We start from the raw sequence: 17,354 nt of genomic DNA, 5'->3' as shown, positions 1-17,354 counted from the left end.
CTTTTCACTCAGCTGAGAGGCAGAATACTTGTCACGGCAGTACCTCACCACAACAACCTTGGACTCCTCTAGCTGGATCTCTAGCTGCATTGTGTGTCTTTGCTGAGATTGAAGTTTTTCTTCTACCGTGGTCGCTTGCTCCTCTGCATTCTCAGATAGTGGTTGAGGATCTTCATTAGCAGCCGCCTGTGTTGATGGACCCGCTTCCTCCTCAGTCATTAGACACGCAGCTTCTTCCTCCATTCCATCAATTATCCCTCTCAGACAGTAGGAATGCTCTTCTACATTCTGTGCTTTAAAGGAAACAGGCCTTTTTCTCTTTTGTAAAGGAAAATGACAGCTGCAGATGCGGGAACAGGCATTGGGCTTCCTGTCAGCTCGTCTGTTGGGAAGATATAAAATATTAGTTTCATGGAAGTCACACCGTCACATATAAGAGCATTAAGACATACAGTACATAGGCTAAAAAACAAAACATCTAAAGATATAACCTTGCACTTTGATAAGTCTCTTGAACATTTTCACTATTTTGACATTTTTATAGATCAAAATTGAACTAAAGAAATAAATGGTAGATTAGACTTGTCATATAAGCCACACAGGTTTTAATAGGATTTATTCATTATCTTTACTTATGTTGCGGTCTTTTCAGCAGCGCCATCTCTAAAACGGCGATACAGTCACGAGTCACGACCCATCATTTAAATTTCACCGTGACATGGACAAAAATGTAACGTCAGCTTACCTCATGGCACGAATCCAGACTCTCCTTTGGAAAACATTAGCCGGGAAACGATAGAACGAGCACGTTTCATGCAAAGACCTGTGGCTGCAACCCGGAGCAAAGCAACAAACCATTGCGTAGCTAACTAGTAGCGCTAAGTAGTAGCGCTAGCTTTAGCTAACGTTAGCCAACGAAACTAACTGCCGAGTAAAATTGGAAAACACTGGTAATTAATTATTCTATAATTTGTAAAACTATGGTGTTTACGTGTTCGGCGTAATGACGTACAACGGCCTCGACGACTTCTGTAGTCCTATTCAGCCACTCGGTAACAACCATCGTTTTTCAGACACGTAAACTCTTCAAAGATCACCAGTGGGGTCACTGCTGATGTATTTAATGTCGTAGAACAAAACGTGATCTATCTCTTCAATTTGTGTCAACCACAGACCTTATTTCGAGCTATTTTCCAAAACCCTATTGAGAAAATGCATTGCTTTTTGACGAAGGAACCGGAAGTGCTAAAAATGCTAACTTAATTCCGGGTTTTAGGACGCGTCACTGCGGTTCTCTATTGTGTCTTGATTAAACAAAGGGTTGAATTGACTTCCATTTTGGCAGTATTAACTGTGTTTCTGTTTGGTGATATCCTAGTGAGTCCTCAGGAGACCACAGAGGGAGGGGCTCCAGACACCGGCACCTTTGTCCCCAACCCTCCCCCATCCTCCACTTACTGCTCTAAGGGGACAGATCTGGACTCGGTTCCCTCCAAGACACACAGCGCTGCCAGACCTCCACTGTCCCAGGTTCCACAAACTCACAAGAAGGCACACATTAATACAGTGACGGAAATACGATTTTAAACAAAGGCTTATCAATGGCTTACATTTTTTTTTTAAACAATACCTTTATCTTATTATGTATTCAATTCAAACCAATGTCTGGTCTGACAGTCCATGTTTACATACACAACCTTTTAACCATAAGAATTCAAGTTAAATTGGTCTCCAGACTCAATATGAAATAGTAACAACCATCTTGGGCGAAATGACCTATACAGTAGTTTGTATCTTGTGCTACATGTGAAGATTATATTGCTTTTATTATTGTATTGGTCATAACCTATGTTTGTGGTTGATTGTAATCTAAGGTGTGTGAAGGTCAGACAGTATTGCCATCGAGTCCATTCAACAGTCTCAGCCTGTCTGTACCTAATGGTCTGCTGCTGCAGTTCCTGCGAGAGGATGCACAAGGTCAGGGTTGCGCTTTTTCTGAAAAGTATACACGAACAGACAAAGGTGTGTGTATTCTCATAAGTGTAGTTTTATAAAACTGCATGTGTAACGATGAAGTGAGAATAAGTGAAATAGCCATGCCACTGGTAGTGATTGCACCCGGGGAGAAATCAAATTAAATTTGAATTTGATTGATAATTAAGTGGCTTTAATTTAAAAAAATTTTTTTAATGCATTCTGTGTATTCCATTTAAATTATTTGAGACTCAACCTGCAGATAGTGATTTGTGTTAAAATGTGAGTTTATATATTCCATACATTCTGTATTCCCATCACTCTCTGGAAAATATTTATTACATGATTTATTTGTATATGTTTGTCCAGGAGTGTCCTCAGAGGAGCAGGGTATGTTGGTGAAGCAGAGCTTTCCTCTTCATGGTGAAGGAGTTGTTGGGCAGCTTCAGGACGCTTCCCTCTCCAAAGAACTGTCCCGCATTGTCACCAGCCAGGGAGCTGTTATCCGAATCATGAGAGACGGGTCTACAGAGGTAAACATTGTGCACACATGTATGACTTCTTATTTGACAATGTATGACCTGAACTTCTTTTATGACACACACACACACACACACACACACACACACACACACACACACACACACACACACACACACACACACACACACACACACACACACACACACACACACACACACACACACACACACACACACACACACACACACACTCAACACTAAAATCATATGTGCACTGCAGGTTCTGTTTGCTGATGGCTCAGTCAGCTTCAGCCAGGATTCTGGTCCGGTGTGGGTTCCTGATTCTGAAGTTGAGGAAGAAAACATGTCTCAAGAAACTAAGGACAGAAAGAAAGGTTAGAGTGCAGCACCACTGAATAGAAAACACTTTGATAATCACTGAGCACAGGATAAACCCAAACTTTGTATGTTTGATGTGTTTTTACACAGAGCCGAGCTCAGAGAAGGAGGCTGGTGGTCAGAGAGGTGTTTGGTTAACAACGAGTCCGTCTGGGGCTCGCATCTACACTGTGGGGACGACACACCAACACAAACCCACCACGCCTCTCCTCACCTTCAAGGCCACAGACCCCATCACCCATGACGTAAGAGAGCAGTACCTAGAAGTTTAGGTTTTCAGTTTCCTTTTTTTCGATGAATATAGATGTTAATTTCAGTAATGGGCATAGATTGTTTCAAGGAGGTGCTCCTCTGTCAATACATCCAATCTGTTTCGTATGTCAACATAATTGTTCGAGCATCTTTGCGTGTGTTGCTTCGCCAGGTGATGCTGAGCCGCGAGGATCTGGTGGTTTCAGTCCGGAACTCCGACGGATCTTTCAGTGTAGAACATGCAGACGGAACCAGGATCACTAGCCTGTACCAACACAGACCACCAAGCACACCACAGCACACACTGCTGCACACAGGTGACCAGAATATACATACATACAGCATATTCACATTAAAATGTACTTGATCTTTAAATGAAGGTTATTGTTTTGATCCATGTGTCTGTTACTTTCCAGGGGAGCAGCATGAGACCCTTAAATCAACCACTGAATCTGAGTGTGTGTGTGTCACGCGCTGTGCTGACAGCATTGCTGAAAATATTCAGGATGCTGTTGACAACGGCGAAGACATTAGCAGCAACAGTGCAAGGATAGCGTGTGACAAGGAGGGTGGGACTAAGTGTGAGCATGTGTGTGATGAAAGAGAAAGTCGTGTGTATAAGGACGGTGAGGAGAGTGTGTTTGCGGAAGATACTGTGGCTGGCAATGGTAAGAGTAGTGCATGTGAGAGCAATAAGGACAGTGTGTCTGCCAAGGAGCGGGTGGTGCTGGTGGAGAAGGAGGGCTGCTGCACAGTGGTGATGTACCCAGAGCAACACATGGCTCACGTCTTCTTAGCAGATGGGACTGTAATCACTGGGAACAACCAAGGAGCATATGAGGTGGGTAGTAAAGGACAAATAACACATCTATTTTTAATGTTATGGTGGGAATTGTATATGTTTTTCTGAAATGTTTTTTTAACATTTAAACTGCAAACATTGCCAGACAATTCTGCGAAAATTATAATTATGATTAACTTTAGCGAGGTTTGCATATAAGCTTTTTGGGTATATCTTTAGTAATAATAATGGTCCACTAGTAACATCCCTCAAACTTACTTTATAATATTTGGCCCTGTGTGTGGTGCTACAGGGGAAGAATGATCGCTTTTTAAAGGTCCCATGTCATGGTCATTTCTACTGATCATTATTCCATTGTTGAGGTATACTAAAATAGATTTATACTGTGCAATTTTCTAAACTCACATTGGTTTCTCATACAGCATCTCTGTATAGTATGTATTCACTCTCTGTCCTAAACGGCTTGTTGGAGCTCGCCCCCCCCTCCCTGTGAGCCCAGTGTGCTCTGATTGGTCAAGCGACGTGCAGCAGTGAGGAGCTGCTGTAACAGACATGGCTTCCGTGTCGGCGAAACAAATACAGCAAGAACAGCCACAGCCGAAGTAAAAACAATAAGTGTGGCTTGATAGTGAGTAAGAAAAAGGTTTATAACGCTGTGAGAACGGGTCTGCGGAGAGCATTTATCCGCGATCCCAACTTAGCAGTCCGAAAAACGTTTACCCATTTAAACAGTCGTGGTAGATACCTTGTTTGTTTTAAACATCATAAATACACAAACAACAATGAATACTTACAGGTTGTGTACCCGAATCTCCCGCTGGTCCAAACAAAGTAGGAACAGCATCGTTCTTCAGTGCCCTACGCTGTGCATATCATCCGGCATGAATCGCTGAAAGGTTTGGGAAGCTTTGTTTCGTGAAAGGCTGGCAGAGGGTGCGGCCATAGCTCTGGGCGTGGCTACTGGGTATCCCTACGTAGCGATACCCAGGAAGAAAATGAGAAATCTCCAATGAGGCGTTTTGGGGAGGTATTTTCTGTGATAGAAATGTACTCGCTACAGGGTCTACTTTTAGGGTTTTGACTCTGCAGACCGTTTACATGCAGAAAAACCTTCATAACACACAAGGGGACGGGTAACCGGAAAAGCATGACATGAGACCTTTAAACAAAACAAATAATCCTATTTCAGGGCGTGTTTTTTTTGTTGCAAGATAGATGGATGTGGATGTGTGCCGTACTTTACTGCTTTTAAGAAGATTGACAATCACACTGATTTACATGTTTGATTATTTGTGTATGCTTGTGTTTCCAAGGTGTTTCCATCCAGTGGGGGGCTCCTACAGATCCAAAGTGATGGGAAATGTGTGTACTCGTCCGACCCCCTTGTAACCCCTAGTCCAATGGGTGGCACTCCAACAAACCAATCAGGAAGCTACACCATGAGTCACACAGACATAGTGGCCTGTGATGTTACAGACCCCGATGGAAACCACTTTCAGGTCAGGATTATAGGAAGATGTAAAGATGTGAAGTAAGGAGGCGTGTGGCGCAGTGGATTAGTGCGTTGGTGTTCGGATCAGGGGGGCACAGGTTCAAACCCCACTGCAGTCAGCATGTCGTTGTCAGTGTGTCCCTGGGAACGACACTTCACCCCAATTTGCTCCTGTGGGGATTGTCCACAGTATTGAGTATGTAAGTCGCTTTGGATAAAAGCGTCTAACAAGTAACACGTAATGTAAGGCCACATATTGGCTGTGGAGACAGCCTCATATAAAACATATTTTAAAAACAACTGTCCTTCTCAGATTCTCTGATAATAAATAAAGTCATTAAATATTCTCTGAACTTTGCATGTGTGTTAAAGGTGTTGGAAGATGGACAGGTATTAGTGTTGAACTATATCCCTGCTCCAAGCACACTTAAAGAGGATGAGGAGGAGGAGCCAGAGGAGGAGGACAGAGAAAGGGCCAGGATACATGTTCAACACAGAGAACATTGTCCCAGGTGGGCCTGCATTTTTATTAATTTTTATCTCTTTAATGTTGCTATTGGTATAAAATGATATGTATTCTGCCTTAATACATTATCAGTAGTGATAAGGTGATATTTAAGTATTATTATTGTACTGCTTTTGTGGATGATAATGTCAGAGGAACATCGTGTTATGTTGCAGGCTGTTTCTGGTGCATGAGGACGGCTCTGGTACTGAACTGCTGAGCTCTCAGACCGTTGAGGAGCTGCTCTACCAGGCTTACTCTGACCCCACCATCGCACTGCTGAAGGAGCCACTGCCGGGGACACAAGGTGCCCTGTTCAATATCTATTACACCAAGCAATAAGTAAAGAATAACTTGAGGCAGCGGATTCACTTAGAACTGTTTCATTATATATCCAAATTGTAGTAAAAATATACAATATGTAACTTCTCAGTATTACATTACATTTGTAAAAATAAGTGGCCCTATCTTATTTGTTGTTGATACTAACATTTATCAAAATACCTACCAATTTTCAAACCTAGACATTTTTGTCATTTTAATCAAGATAATGGTCCATTATGTTTGGTTACTTGCAATGGTGTTGTATCCCCTTTGACCAAAGTTCAAAAGGGAAGGTTATGCAAATCTCCAGAATATAATCTGAAGTTTTGTTCTTTTACAGATGAGTTTGGCATCACCATCCTTAAGCCTAGCCATCAGAGCGTGTGGTCCCAGTGGTTGCTAGGGAAACAGAACCCGGACATCACCCCTCCCAACCTCAAAAACCGCAGCTGGCATGATTTCCCTCAAACAGAGGTACAGGTGTGAAAATATACACGTATTATACATCTACACACAGAAAAACAAGATACTCAACACACTCTCTTTTCCAGAGAGTGAGCCCAGGTCCTCCGTTTGGTACCCACATGGGTCGAGGTTTGTTTCTGAGAGAGAGGTCCGCTGGTTCAGCAGCACAGCGTCAACCCGCCAGGAGCAGCCCTAAAGTCCTGGAGATGAGGGAGCTGTACCAGCACCGACCAATCACCACACCACTCAGAAATACTGTGGACTCACGACTGAAGGTAAAACAGACCAATGTCCCTGGTATCTATAATATACTGTCAATACTTTCCAATTGCTGTTATGTGTAGGTGGTATTTTAACCTTCTGGATTCCCCTATAATTGTTGTGTTTAATGCTTGAGTTTTAAACAGAGTCTACAGGTCTGCTTTCTCAGGCAGATCAAAAAGAATATCCCGTTAAAACCAGAACCCTAACCTGGTCACCTGGAAAAGTGATTTCTGGCATGGTCAAAGAAGGCCTCGAAACTTCACACTGTGATACTACTGCTTTGAAAAAGTTGAAATGTGTCTGTGACTGCAGGACTACCTAGAGAGTTTGATGGAGACGGAGCAGCGTTCAGAGGAGATGAAGGTCAAAGACCCTCGCACTGAGGAGGAGAGCGCTCATGCCAGCGATCTGCTCAGTCTGGTCCTGGTCTGTGCACACAAACGCACACAGACACAAGTTATAGTACTACAAAAGAATGTTATCGCCATTGTCTTTCCCCAATGAACACAGAACATTTACAAATAATGTATTAAATGATTTACATGATATTTATATAAATCATTTCTTATGCATGTTAAAGTCTTTTGCAGAAGAAGATACTGGAGGTCACACCTTTGACAAGAGGACTTCAGGTGGGAAAAAGCCGTTTTGTAGGCTATGTTTAGAACAATATATATTCAGTTGAGTCCAAAGAAATAAAATGTTCATTTGCAGTGCCTTGGTTAACTTTCTTTTTACAGTTAAGCTAATATTTTCAAAGCTAACAAAATAACAAGGAATAACAATGAGAACAATTCTAAAATATACTGGATGGCTGCATTAGATTTCTTGTCCGAGCATTAAAATATTGTGTGACAAAACTATAGATCAGGTACTCGCTTGACATGCAATTACATTTGAGGTTTTCAAGTCTAATATTTAGTAGTTTGAGGGAAGTACATGCAAATGCCAAAGGTATGTTTCTTCCATTATTCTTCTGTATGTTTCCACAGAGGATATAGCCAACCTGTACAGCCAAGGAGTCGGAGCTCCAGTTGAGCAGTCGGATGTTTCAAGAGACACAGTCACAGTAGCTAATGAGAGGTAGGAGAGATTACAATGCCACGCATGAACAGATAAGGTACAGTCTTTAAAGTAAATGGTCCATGTATTAAAAAAAAAGTATGTGTATGTAAAATCCTCTTTAATCTCTTCTCCGATCTAGTTTTATAAATGTCAAAGAGTCTACATGGACTGAAAGACTTGCACAGCACAGGTAAACACAGGCTTCTTCTCACACTGTTTTATACCCACCTTGACGTTAAGTAGCTTATCAAGTTCAAAGTCTTACTGATTATCTTTATAGCACTGCGATAACATTTAAAATAAGATATTTACGAGCTGTACTTACTACACATCCCACTATACTGTATTTGCCTCTGTGTGTGTTTCAGACAGGAGAAGTGTGAGGATGAGGCTTATAGAAAGTCTCTGAGGACAAACAGCATTGTTCCTTTTTTCTACCCAGAAAATATCCAATTATATCAGGTACTGTTCACATCAATGCATACACTGAAGTACATTTTCTTTAACTATTGTGGCAGCATTATTATGAAGAATCCTTCAAGCTAAACACACATCAATTCACCTTTCCTCACATGAAAAACGCACAACATAAAACAAGAAACACAACAGTGTTGTTTGTTTTCCAGGAGCTTCTCCAGCACCAAACACCAGACATGAGGAGTCTGTCCATGGGCCTCCCTCCGATCCCCCGCTCAGACAGTGCTGAAGACTTCCTGAAAGACGCCCCACAGGAGAACAGTAGGTTATTATACTGTCAGCATTCACCAGCAGCTACTGAGATGAAACTCATTTGAAAGGAGTCCTGTTGGGAATCTGTACAAAGAAACAGTAGCTAAATAGATATTTTCCACGGCAGACAATTTGGCTTGTCTTAGAAGGAAAGAACATCCGTATCAATAAGTGAATTAAAAAGAGTGCATTCATTCAAATGAAGATACCGTCTGTGTTATACATCATGTTTTTATTTGCAGTCCCACGACCCTTAAAGCCAACACCCTCTCAATCTGCAAGGTAATAAAGAGAATGTTATAAACTGTTCTTCTTCTGTTTGATTTTGACTTAGCAGTGAATCACAAAACATCAGTTGATTTTCTTCCTCATGTCTAAATAATGTTTCCATTTGCTCTAAGTCATGCAGCAGGAAGTGAGAGGAGGCTTAAGGAAAGACCCAGCAACCCCACGCCTCACAGTGCTGGTTTGTTTTTATTTTGTTTTATATTTTTAATTTTTTTGGGTCAAATGCAGGGCGGAATGACTTCAAATGACTATTTTAAGATTAGCAAGAAGCACGGGGAACAGCATAATCAATCAGGAAATACATCTGAATATATCAGGGACATTTTGAGGTCATAGTCTGAATCATATTTCATGCATCATCGGGCAACAAAGTGCATTAAACTGTCGTATTTTCTCACTGGTATGGTGCAAATACCTACATTGCTAGCAAAGAAAAAACCAAGTTCATGTTCTAAATAGGACTAAAGATTTATATTTTCTATCAGGTATAAGCAGTATATTGTGTGTCAACAAGTTATGTAACATTACTTGTATGTTTGGGGCGCAACAACTAATCGACTTAATCGATTAAAATCGATGACCAAATTAGTTGCCAACTAATTCAGTCGTCGATTCGTTGGTGACGTCATCACGTGTGTTTTACGCGCCGTTAACCTCCAACGTTATCAGTCTTTTTATCGGTACTGGAGACATTTAAAAAATATATGTCATATGTATTATTGCTACATAAACATTATATCGCAGTCTTAGTGTCGCCAACTCGTTTCTAACATGCAAAAAGACAAACAAAATGCGTCTATGGTGTATTTTCGATCTTTCCAATCCAGACGAGATCTCTCTCCCCCGTCTGTGTGCGAGGGGGCGGGGCAGTTTACACACACACGCAGCTACTACATGCTAGTGATGGGAATACATCCTTTGTACTGAAGTATTCAAAAGTAAAAATGACATGTTTAATAAATGATTTGCTGTGGCCAAATGTTTTCATTGCATTTACAGACCCTTGTAACTCTCTGATATACCACCCAATGGATGCACTGACTTGCTTGTAGAACCACACTACACAAAGCAGATAGCAACACCTATACAAACTTAAGCATAGACATTTTAAAAAAGGGGCTACTGTATGGACATTTTAAAATTATATTTAAAGAAAAGGCCCTGACAAAACAGCAGGGCTCTATTTCAGTAACTATTAACTATAGAAAAAAAGACAGCAGCAGCTGACATCAAATCTTTGCTGAGCCTAAGGATAATCATAAATAAATAACATAGTGAAAATAAATATATTGCAATGCTCAAAACAGCAGCATCCAACCGTCTCTAATCCTTGGATATTACATGTCACTGAATGCATGCACGGAGCAGCTGTAGCGCGGAGATCATCATATCATTCTGTCTTAAGTATTACTTAACAAAAAACGGCTCCCGTCGTTCACTTAAAAGAGAGGAGAGAAGCGCTCCAAGGTGTGGTTAAATGTTACCCGTCTCGATGTGGACAATGCTCGTTACCAAAAGTGCAATAAGAGTTCAGCATGTAAGGGCGGTAACACGAGCAATTTGTTTAAACATTTAGCAAAAGGGCTCCACATTCAGACGGAGGAATGCACCGGGTTCCACTGTCTTTCTAGCAGCTCTGTAGCCCCGTCCACAAGTAACGTTTCCACGTCAGCAACACACGGAGTTAACAAAATTATACAAACATGGGTTAATGATTAGAGGTAACCGAGTTATTTATTTTGCTAACGTTTCAGCTATTCTGTTTACAGTTCTGTCATCACATTATTTAGTACGATTTGTTAAAACATTGTTGTTTCTTTTGATGTGAAATATAATTTATTTAATTTAAATAAAAAGCAATGTTAGTTTTGTTCACAATTTGTTAATTTAATGATATAGGTATTTTTGAATCAAGTATTCATCTGTATTGTCTTCAAACGTTTGAGAAATTGTGCAAGGCATAATAGTCGATTAATCGTTTCATTAATCGATAGATTAATCGATTATCAAATTAGTCGTTTGTTGCAGACCTATTGTATGTTGGTTGGAAATGTATTTGAATTGATGCTTAATAGCTGCTTGCATCTCAACGCCTCCTTCAATTCACAGTCATTGATTTGCAGATTATTTCTAAATGGGTTGTGATGCAGGTCATGGGCATTTAGATCAATGCCTGAATGACCATGTTTCTATGTATCCAGGGGAACGCAGTGTGAGGGGTTCACCTGGGCAAAGCAAGTCGGTTCAGCTGGATGTGACTGGACAACTCAGAAGGACTAAAGTCAGACTCCCAACCTCTATCCTCACCTCTAAACCTCGCAGCATACCAAATCAACAGGTAGCCAATCATTCCCTAAATCTATTCTATTATATATTATTATATATCTAGACACCTACATGCTCCCCTCTCTCTGTGTCACACGCACTGTCACACATCACTCTATCCCAGTTCCTATCAGTGGAGGAGCCGGTGAGGAGGAAGTGTCGGACGATTTCTCTGACTGATCCGAGTGTCATAGCAAGGGGATTCCAGCTGCTCCCCTCCACTGTTGACTTTGGCACTCTGCAGGAGGGCACCTCCTCTGCAATTACTGTGGTGATGAAGAACGTGGGTGCTGACACTTGCAGGTAAGACACCAGATGGACTAGGAAATAATCAAAACAAGTATTAGTTTATTAGTTTAGTTTCAGCATTATAATTAGCAGGGTGTCAGAGATTTAAAAAAAAGTTCTCTGGTGAGGTACAGGAGAGTCTGAGTCACCTTCAAATCTAAAGGGAAAACATTCACCTGCAGCTATTTTTTGTTTCGATCTCTCCCTCTGCAAGGTTCCATGTGAAACAGCCTCCTGCTGCTACAGGCCTCCGTGTCATCTACAACCCTGGGCCTGTGAGTTTCCAGCTGGGTGTAATGATTAAATGTGTTAAAGGAGCCACATTGTAAGAAGAAGTGTGTGTGTGTGTGTGTGTGTGTGTGTGTGTGTGTGTGTGTGTGTGTGTGTGTGTGTGTGTGTGTGTGTGTGTGTGTGTGTGTGTGTGTGTGTGTGTGTGTGTGTGTGTGTGTGTGTGTGTGTGTGTGTGTGTGTGTGTGTGTGTGTGTGTGTGTGTGTGTGTGTGTGTGTGTGTGTGTGTGTGTGTGTGTGTGTGTGTGTGTGTGTGTGTGTGTGTGTGTGTGTGTGTGTGTGTGTGTGTGTGTGTGTGTGTGTGTCCAGGTGGCTGCAGGTCTGCATGTTGAGCTGCAGGTTCAGCTGTTTGCCATGTGTGCAGTCCAAGCAGGAGAGGAGGAGCCAAAGAAGAACCTCTCTGAAGATATCATCCTCCACACTGAGACAGACATCCTCTACCTGCCTGTCACTGCCAATATCCTCTCAATAAGTTGCTCACTTTTTAAGAAACATTTAGATTGTTATCCTTAGTCATTAGAAACAAGTGTTTCCGCAAGCAAATATAGCAAAGATATGACTCGGCTCAGCCAGAATTCCGCCTTTTAGCATTGCTTTTACTTAATATGCAGGTGCTTTTGTTTAAATCAAGTTGACATCACTGGTGACATAAGGAACATTTCTTTGAGAAAGCGGAATTAATGAATGTTAACGTGCAGTTGCTTTGAGATTCATCAAGTCTTGGTGGTCTTTATAGAAGATGTTCCTTAAATCATTTCACCCATCCTTCCTGAGAGATTATATGATGTTTGGCTCAAGGATCACAGCAGTACACACAACAAGAAAAGCTCGGGGGTCCGTCAGCTGTCTTCCAGCCTACCTGTAGGACGGGGGGCCGCACAGCTCCACAGACCAGCTGGGAACCTCTTCACCAGTCCTTCAGCAAACAAGGGTCTGTATCTAATAAAATAAACATAAATGTCAGATGTGGATATAAAGCAGTAACAATATCTGAACCAGTTTTTGTTTATACATTTCAGGACATCTCAATCGCACCACTCCTCTGTGAAGAATACTTATCAACATCCCATCTGATTCCTCATCATCCATATCACTCAGTTCTCTTTTCTTCAACAGAAATGAAGTATTTATATGGATCTTTATGATGTTTCAAATAAAACTGTTTCTGAAATAATTGTAGCAATTGTATCAGGGTGTTGTGAGTATGTTTGTTGTTTATGGAAGCCCATCTCTGCAATTAAAGGTAGGGTAGGTAAGAATGGAGAAACCAGCTCGAGTGCGCTAGAATTTGAAAGTACACAACAGGAAGAAATCTGCCTCTTCCTTCAGACTTCCTTACGGCCCGTCCACACTACAGCTTCGACAGCTTCAAAAACGGTTTCCAACGCGTCTGCCCATTCACTTTGAATGGGGTGACGTCACTTTTCACCGAACTGCATTGTGGGAAGCAGAGCGGAGCTTAACTGGCGTTCTTTCACGGCCCGTCTACACAGCAGCGTGCGTTGACGCTTCCCCATTCACTTTGAATGGGGTGACGTCACTTTTAGCCGAAATGCATCGTGGGAAGCGACGTGGAGCGTAGCTGGCGTGGCTCGCTGCAAAAGTTGAGCAATGTTCAACTTTTGACGCCTCGGCGAGGCGTCAGCCAATCGAATCATATGCCAGTACAAGCTCTAGCCAATCAAACCGCTGCTTGTGTGTCAGGGGTGGGAGATTCATGTGATTGGTTGTTGGTCGGGTTTCAGACACGCCCGCCGGCAAGCGTCAGCGCACGCCGCTGTGTGGACGGGCCGTCAGGCTGCAAAAGTTGAGCAATGTTCAACTTTTGAAGCTTCTGAAGCTTCGGTGGAAGCGTCAGCCAATCAAATCATATGCCAGTACAAGCTCTAGCCAATCAAACCGCTGCTTGTGTGTCAGGGGCGGGAGATTCATGTGAGTGGTTGTTGGTCGAGCTTCAGACACGCTCAGCTCCACGCTTTTTTTAAAGCTGTAGTGTGGACGGGCCGTTACAGAGCCCCTCCTCCAACGCGCACATGACCAATGAGGGCACGAGATGAGTTTGTGCACAGATGGAAGGCTGACAGGCAGGTAGGCCATCCAGTTATTTTAGCCGGGCCGGCTCAGATGATTGGTCGTGCTTTTTACAGTATGGCTTCCACAGATGACATTTTTTTATGGATTTATTGTCAAAGCATTTAATGTATTCAATGCTATCGGGATGTTAAGAGCATTCCATGGAATATAACAAAAAAAAAAAGTGAATTACCTACCCCACCTTTAAGGAAACACAATAAGATGCAAATGAAGCCATGTGAATGTGATGAATAAAAGAATCCTGTGTTTTTCATGTTTGCATAATGTATGTTCCCGACATCTTTAAAATTACCCATTTTAATTCAGCGAGTTGGTTAATGTGTGCCTGAGTGGGTGCGCGTGTGTGTATCTCGCGCGTGTGCTCAGGTGTATATTATATGGGGGTGGGGATGTTGGTATTATATGACGTCAACGGAGACCCAATGCGATGTACAACCTTGGCAAAACAAAGTTTGAATAATGACGTCACCCTCCTGTTTTATATATTTAATGTATTTCCCCCTCGCGCAGACCTGAACCAACGGTAATTAGCTTCGTGCTCACGTGCGTCTTCCTTCATTAGTGCAGCTGCAGCTCATGACCCCGGTTGGCTCTCCTGCGCTGCCGGTCACGCGCGCACACGTGCACATACGCACGCTCGTAGCTGAGCATCACGAGAGGCAGAAGCAAGCGGCTGCAGCGGAAACGGTTTGGTAGGGAGGGCGACAGACGGCTTTGACTTTGGGCGCTTTGTCACGTTTCGACCGGAGAGGAGAGATGCAGCGGGCAGAGGAGAAACACTGAGCGGGAGGAGAGAGCAGGTGGTGGCCAAACCCGGAGTAGACGATGCTTATTTGCCGCAGGCCCCGCCATCGTGAAATTGGATACCGACTTGCGGCGGATGGGGTGACCGAGCTCGCTGCTCCGCCGGGGAGGTCCCTGCCTTCGGACGTTACCGGGGAGGGAGCTGCCTGTGCCCGGTTCTAAGGAAGGAAGGAGTGGCAAGAGGGAAAATGCAGACGGAGGAGGAGACGGCCACCGCTGAAGAGCCCATTTTGGAGGACGGGTCAGGACGAGAGCAGGTAAGGGCAGTTCCTATGTTGTTTTCTGTCTTCACAATCTTCATTCATGGAAACAGTCCAGTTGGCGTAAAGTTGCGCATAATTCCCCCTGCAAGAGCCTGTTATATATACAGTCTGGTTAATACATATAAGATATTTGCCTGTCGTTTCAAATACAACCCGTGACTTCTGCATCATGTATGACATACTGTTTTGACAAAAAAACGCTAAGAAGTCGAGTTATTATCTGAAGTCCTTGATGCTTCTCAAGAGCAAGGACACGGGACAGGACCTTGGCGTTAGACTGAATTGCGATGAGGCTGTGGTTCAAACAGAGATGGGAGGGAAGTCCAAGTCCCTGTGTAGAAATAAAGCCCCAGCATTGATGTGACACCGCTCAGTGGTATGCGTTACTCCTGGGAACGATGCTTTAGTGTTTTTCTGTATAGTAGGCTAGTGTTAATTTTCCAGCTGACACCAACGAAATACACTAGAGGGTGACATCACCCACACACACCTTCAGACCAAAATAACCCTGATTCAATGTGAATGGTGAGAATAACACCTCAGAGCAGTAAGCATATGTTTTTGTTTACAGAGATTTACTATGATATTCATTATAATTGGCTAAACACACTGAGGAGTGTTTATATATGTATGCATGACAAACTTTAAAACCAAACCCCCTAAGCCGATTTCACTGACCCTTTCCTTTTTAATTGTGTATTGTTGGTTAATCTGTTCAGTTCAATCAGTTGTTTGGTCTATGACATGAGTATAAGTGTTGACAAATGTCTATAAGTTTCTCCCAAAGTGATGTCTTCAAATGTTTTTTTTTTGTTACCAACTCAAAGACGTTCATTTTAATTTCAAATTGGTGTAAGAAAACCTGAACATTTAAGGTGCTGGAGTTAGAAAAATAGAGTTTTTATTTTCTTAAAAAAATGCTCAAACAGATTCATCTTTTTCCAATTTGATTGGCAATTACTTTAAGATTTGACAACAAATCAATTTATCTTTGACGCTCTGTCCTGAACTTTGAGATGGCATCTTGTGCAAATGTTCATGTTTACACACAGTATGACACGTTGCCTTCCCACCACCAAAAACTCACACACAAGTCTTTAGTATCCTCTCCTCCTAAACCACGTCCTCTTTTACCACTACCATTTTTGGGAAGCAGCATCATTTATTCAAACACGTCATCTTAATAATGCAAAACCGAGAAAAACAGGAGGTGGCATGATAAAATAATGCGTAAGGCATATGCCAGGAAAAGTATCAATGATAGCTAAAGATGTTGTTAGCTAAGATCTCACCACCTTGAAACCTGATGAGGATGGTAGCATGGACCAAGCAAGAACACCATTTGAAAACAGAATCACAAGTGTTTAATTCTGGCAGCCATTTATTCTCTGCCGATTGAATAGTCAATTTGAGTTTTGGCTTTAATGAACTTGTGGTTTAAATACGTTAAACTCATTATCTTTAACTGATTATAAGTGGCAAGAGGAGTTTTTGGCAGACAGTGCCATGTAATGCAACGGATGCAGTCATCTGCTCCCTGCCTCCATTACTCTCTCTCATCTCTGCCTATAGTCTCCTTCCTGTTTTTAGATCTGTCTGCCGAGGAGTATACAGCTTCATCCTCTCTCTTTGACTCTCCCACTGTCAAATATTTGCACACTCATGTCTCACTTAACTGTATTCACTCCCAGGCCCACTTGAGTATGCATGCACACTCACACAGGCATTATCATGTGAGGTGGAGCCACTTTTATTAATATTAAAATGTTTGATTCATATGTCTGTGCAGCACGTATTTCCATTAGCAGACAGGTCTGTTGCACAGACAGGAGGATGCACGGATCTAATGTGTGTGATGGAGACTTAATGAAAGTTCCAAATCCAGAACCAGAACAAAATTAGAAGTAATAACAAAACATCTGGTGATGGAAGAGGCAATAATTGTATCCAACCCTCATTCTGACACCGATAAGAACACTAATTAGAATAGTTGGAATAGATTTATTTTAATGCAAAATACATCAGAAAATGCTATGCTATTAATAAAATGTTCCTTTTGTTGTTTATATACAACAATGAAGGAAATGTATTTGCGTTTTGCACTCGCAAAGAAGATATTTAATGACATAAGCCTGGATATTGGGAAACTGGAATGGGCATTTTCTGGACAGAAATGGATGAATATAGAAAAAATCTGCAGATTAATACAAATAATCATACGTTGTGGCTCTATTTGCAACCACCTACTGTT

General features: G+C 42.1%; 2 protein-coding genes across 2 annotated transcripts in view; both read left to right on the top strand.

Moving 5' to 3' along the window:
* Positions 1-13,116, top strand: part of spag17 (sperm associated antigen 17) — a 67,941-nt gene extending 54,825 nt beyond the window's left edge. The window contains exons 24-49 of the mRNA XM_034106600.2: positions 1,379-1,530; positions 1,875-1,977; positions 2,344-2,507; positions 2,737-2,851; positions 2,946-3,100; positions 3,280-3,424; positions 3,524-3,948; positions 5,223-5,408; positions 5,774-5,913; positions 6,083-6,213; positions 6,571-6,704; positions 6,782-6,970; positions 7,272-7,385; positions 7,540-7,591; positions 7,952-8,042; positions 8,164-8,214; positions 8,393-8,486; positions 8,651-8,762; positions 8,996-9,035; positions 9,155-9,219; positions 11,243-11,379; positions 11,491-11,669; positions 11,869-11,929; positions 12,252-12,399; positions 12,703-12,873; positions 12,962-13,116. Of these exons, the coding sequence (XP_033962491.1) occupies positions 1,379-1,530; positions 1,875-1,977; positions 2,344-2,507; positions 2,737-2,851; positions 2,946-3,100; positions 3,280-3,424; positions 3,524-3,948; positions 5,223-5,408; positions 5,774-5,913; positions 6,083-6,213; positions 6,571-6,704; positions 6,782-6,970; positions 7,272-7,385; positions 7,540-7,591; positions 7,952-8,042; positions 8,164-8,214; positions 8,393-8,486; positions 8,651-8,762; positions 8,996-9,035; positions 9,155-9,219; positions 11,243-11,379; positions 11,491-11,669; positions 11,869-11,929; positions 12,252-12,399; positions 12,703-12,873; positions 12,962-12,990 (3,383 nt within the window). The 3' untranslated portion in view covers positions 12,991-13,116. The remainder of the gene's footprint in view (positions 1-1,378; positions 1,531-1,874; positions 1,978-2,343; positions 2,508-2,736; positions 2,852-2,945; positions 3,101-3,279; positions 3,425-3,523; positions 3,949-5,222; positions 5,409-5,773; positions 5,914-6,082; positions 6,214-6,570; positions 6,705-6,781; positions 6,971-7,271; positions 7,386-7,539; positions 7,592-7,951; positions 8,043-8,163; positions 8,215-8,392; positions 8,487-8,650; positions 8,763-8,995; positions 9,036-9,154; positions 9,220-11,242; positions 11,380-11,490; positions 11,670-11,868; positions 11,930-12,251; positions 12,400-12,702; positions 12,874-12,961) is intronic.
* Positions 13,117-14,627: 1,511 nt separating this feature from the next.
* LOC117463724 (transmembrane protein 151A) overlaps positions 14,628-17,354 on the top strand; it is a 28,449-nt gene continuing 25,722 nt past the window's right edge. Inside the window, exon 1 of the mRNA XM_034106114.2 lies at positions 14,628-15,097. Within this exon, the coding sequence (XP_033962005.1) occupies positions 15,029-15,097 (69 nt within the window). The 5' untranslated portion in view covers positions 14,628-15,028. The remainder of the gene's footprint in view (positions 15,098-17,354) is intronic.

The sequence above is a fragment of the Pseudochaenichthys georgianus genome, chromosome 18, assembly GCF_902827115.2.
Source record: "Pseudochaenichthys georgianus chromosome 18, fPseGeo1.2, whole genome shotgun sequence".
NCBI classification, from domain to species: Eukaryota; Metazoa; Chordata; class Actinopteri; order Perciformes; family Channichthyidae; genus Pseudochaenichthys; species Pseudochaenichthys georgianus.
This window is presented reverse-complemented; position numbering and strand designations above follow the sequence as displayed.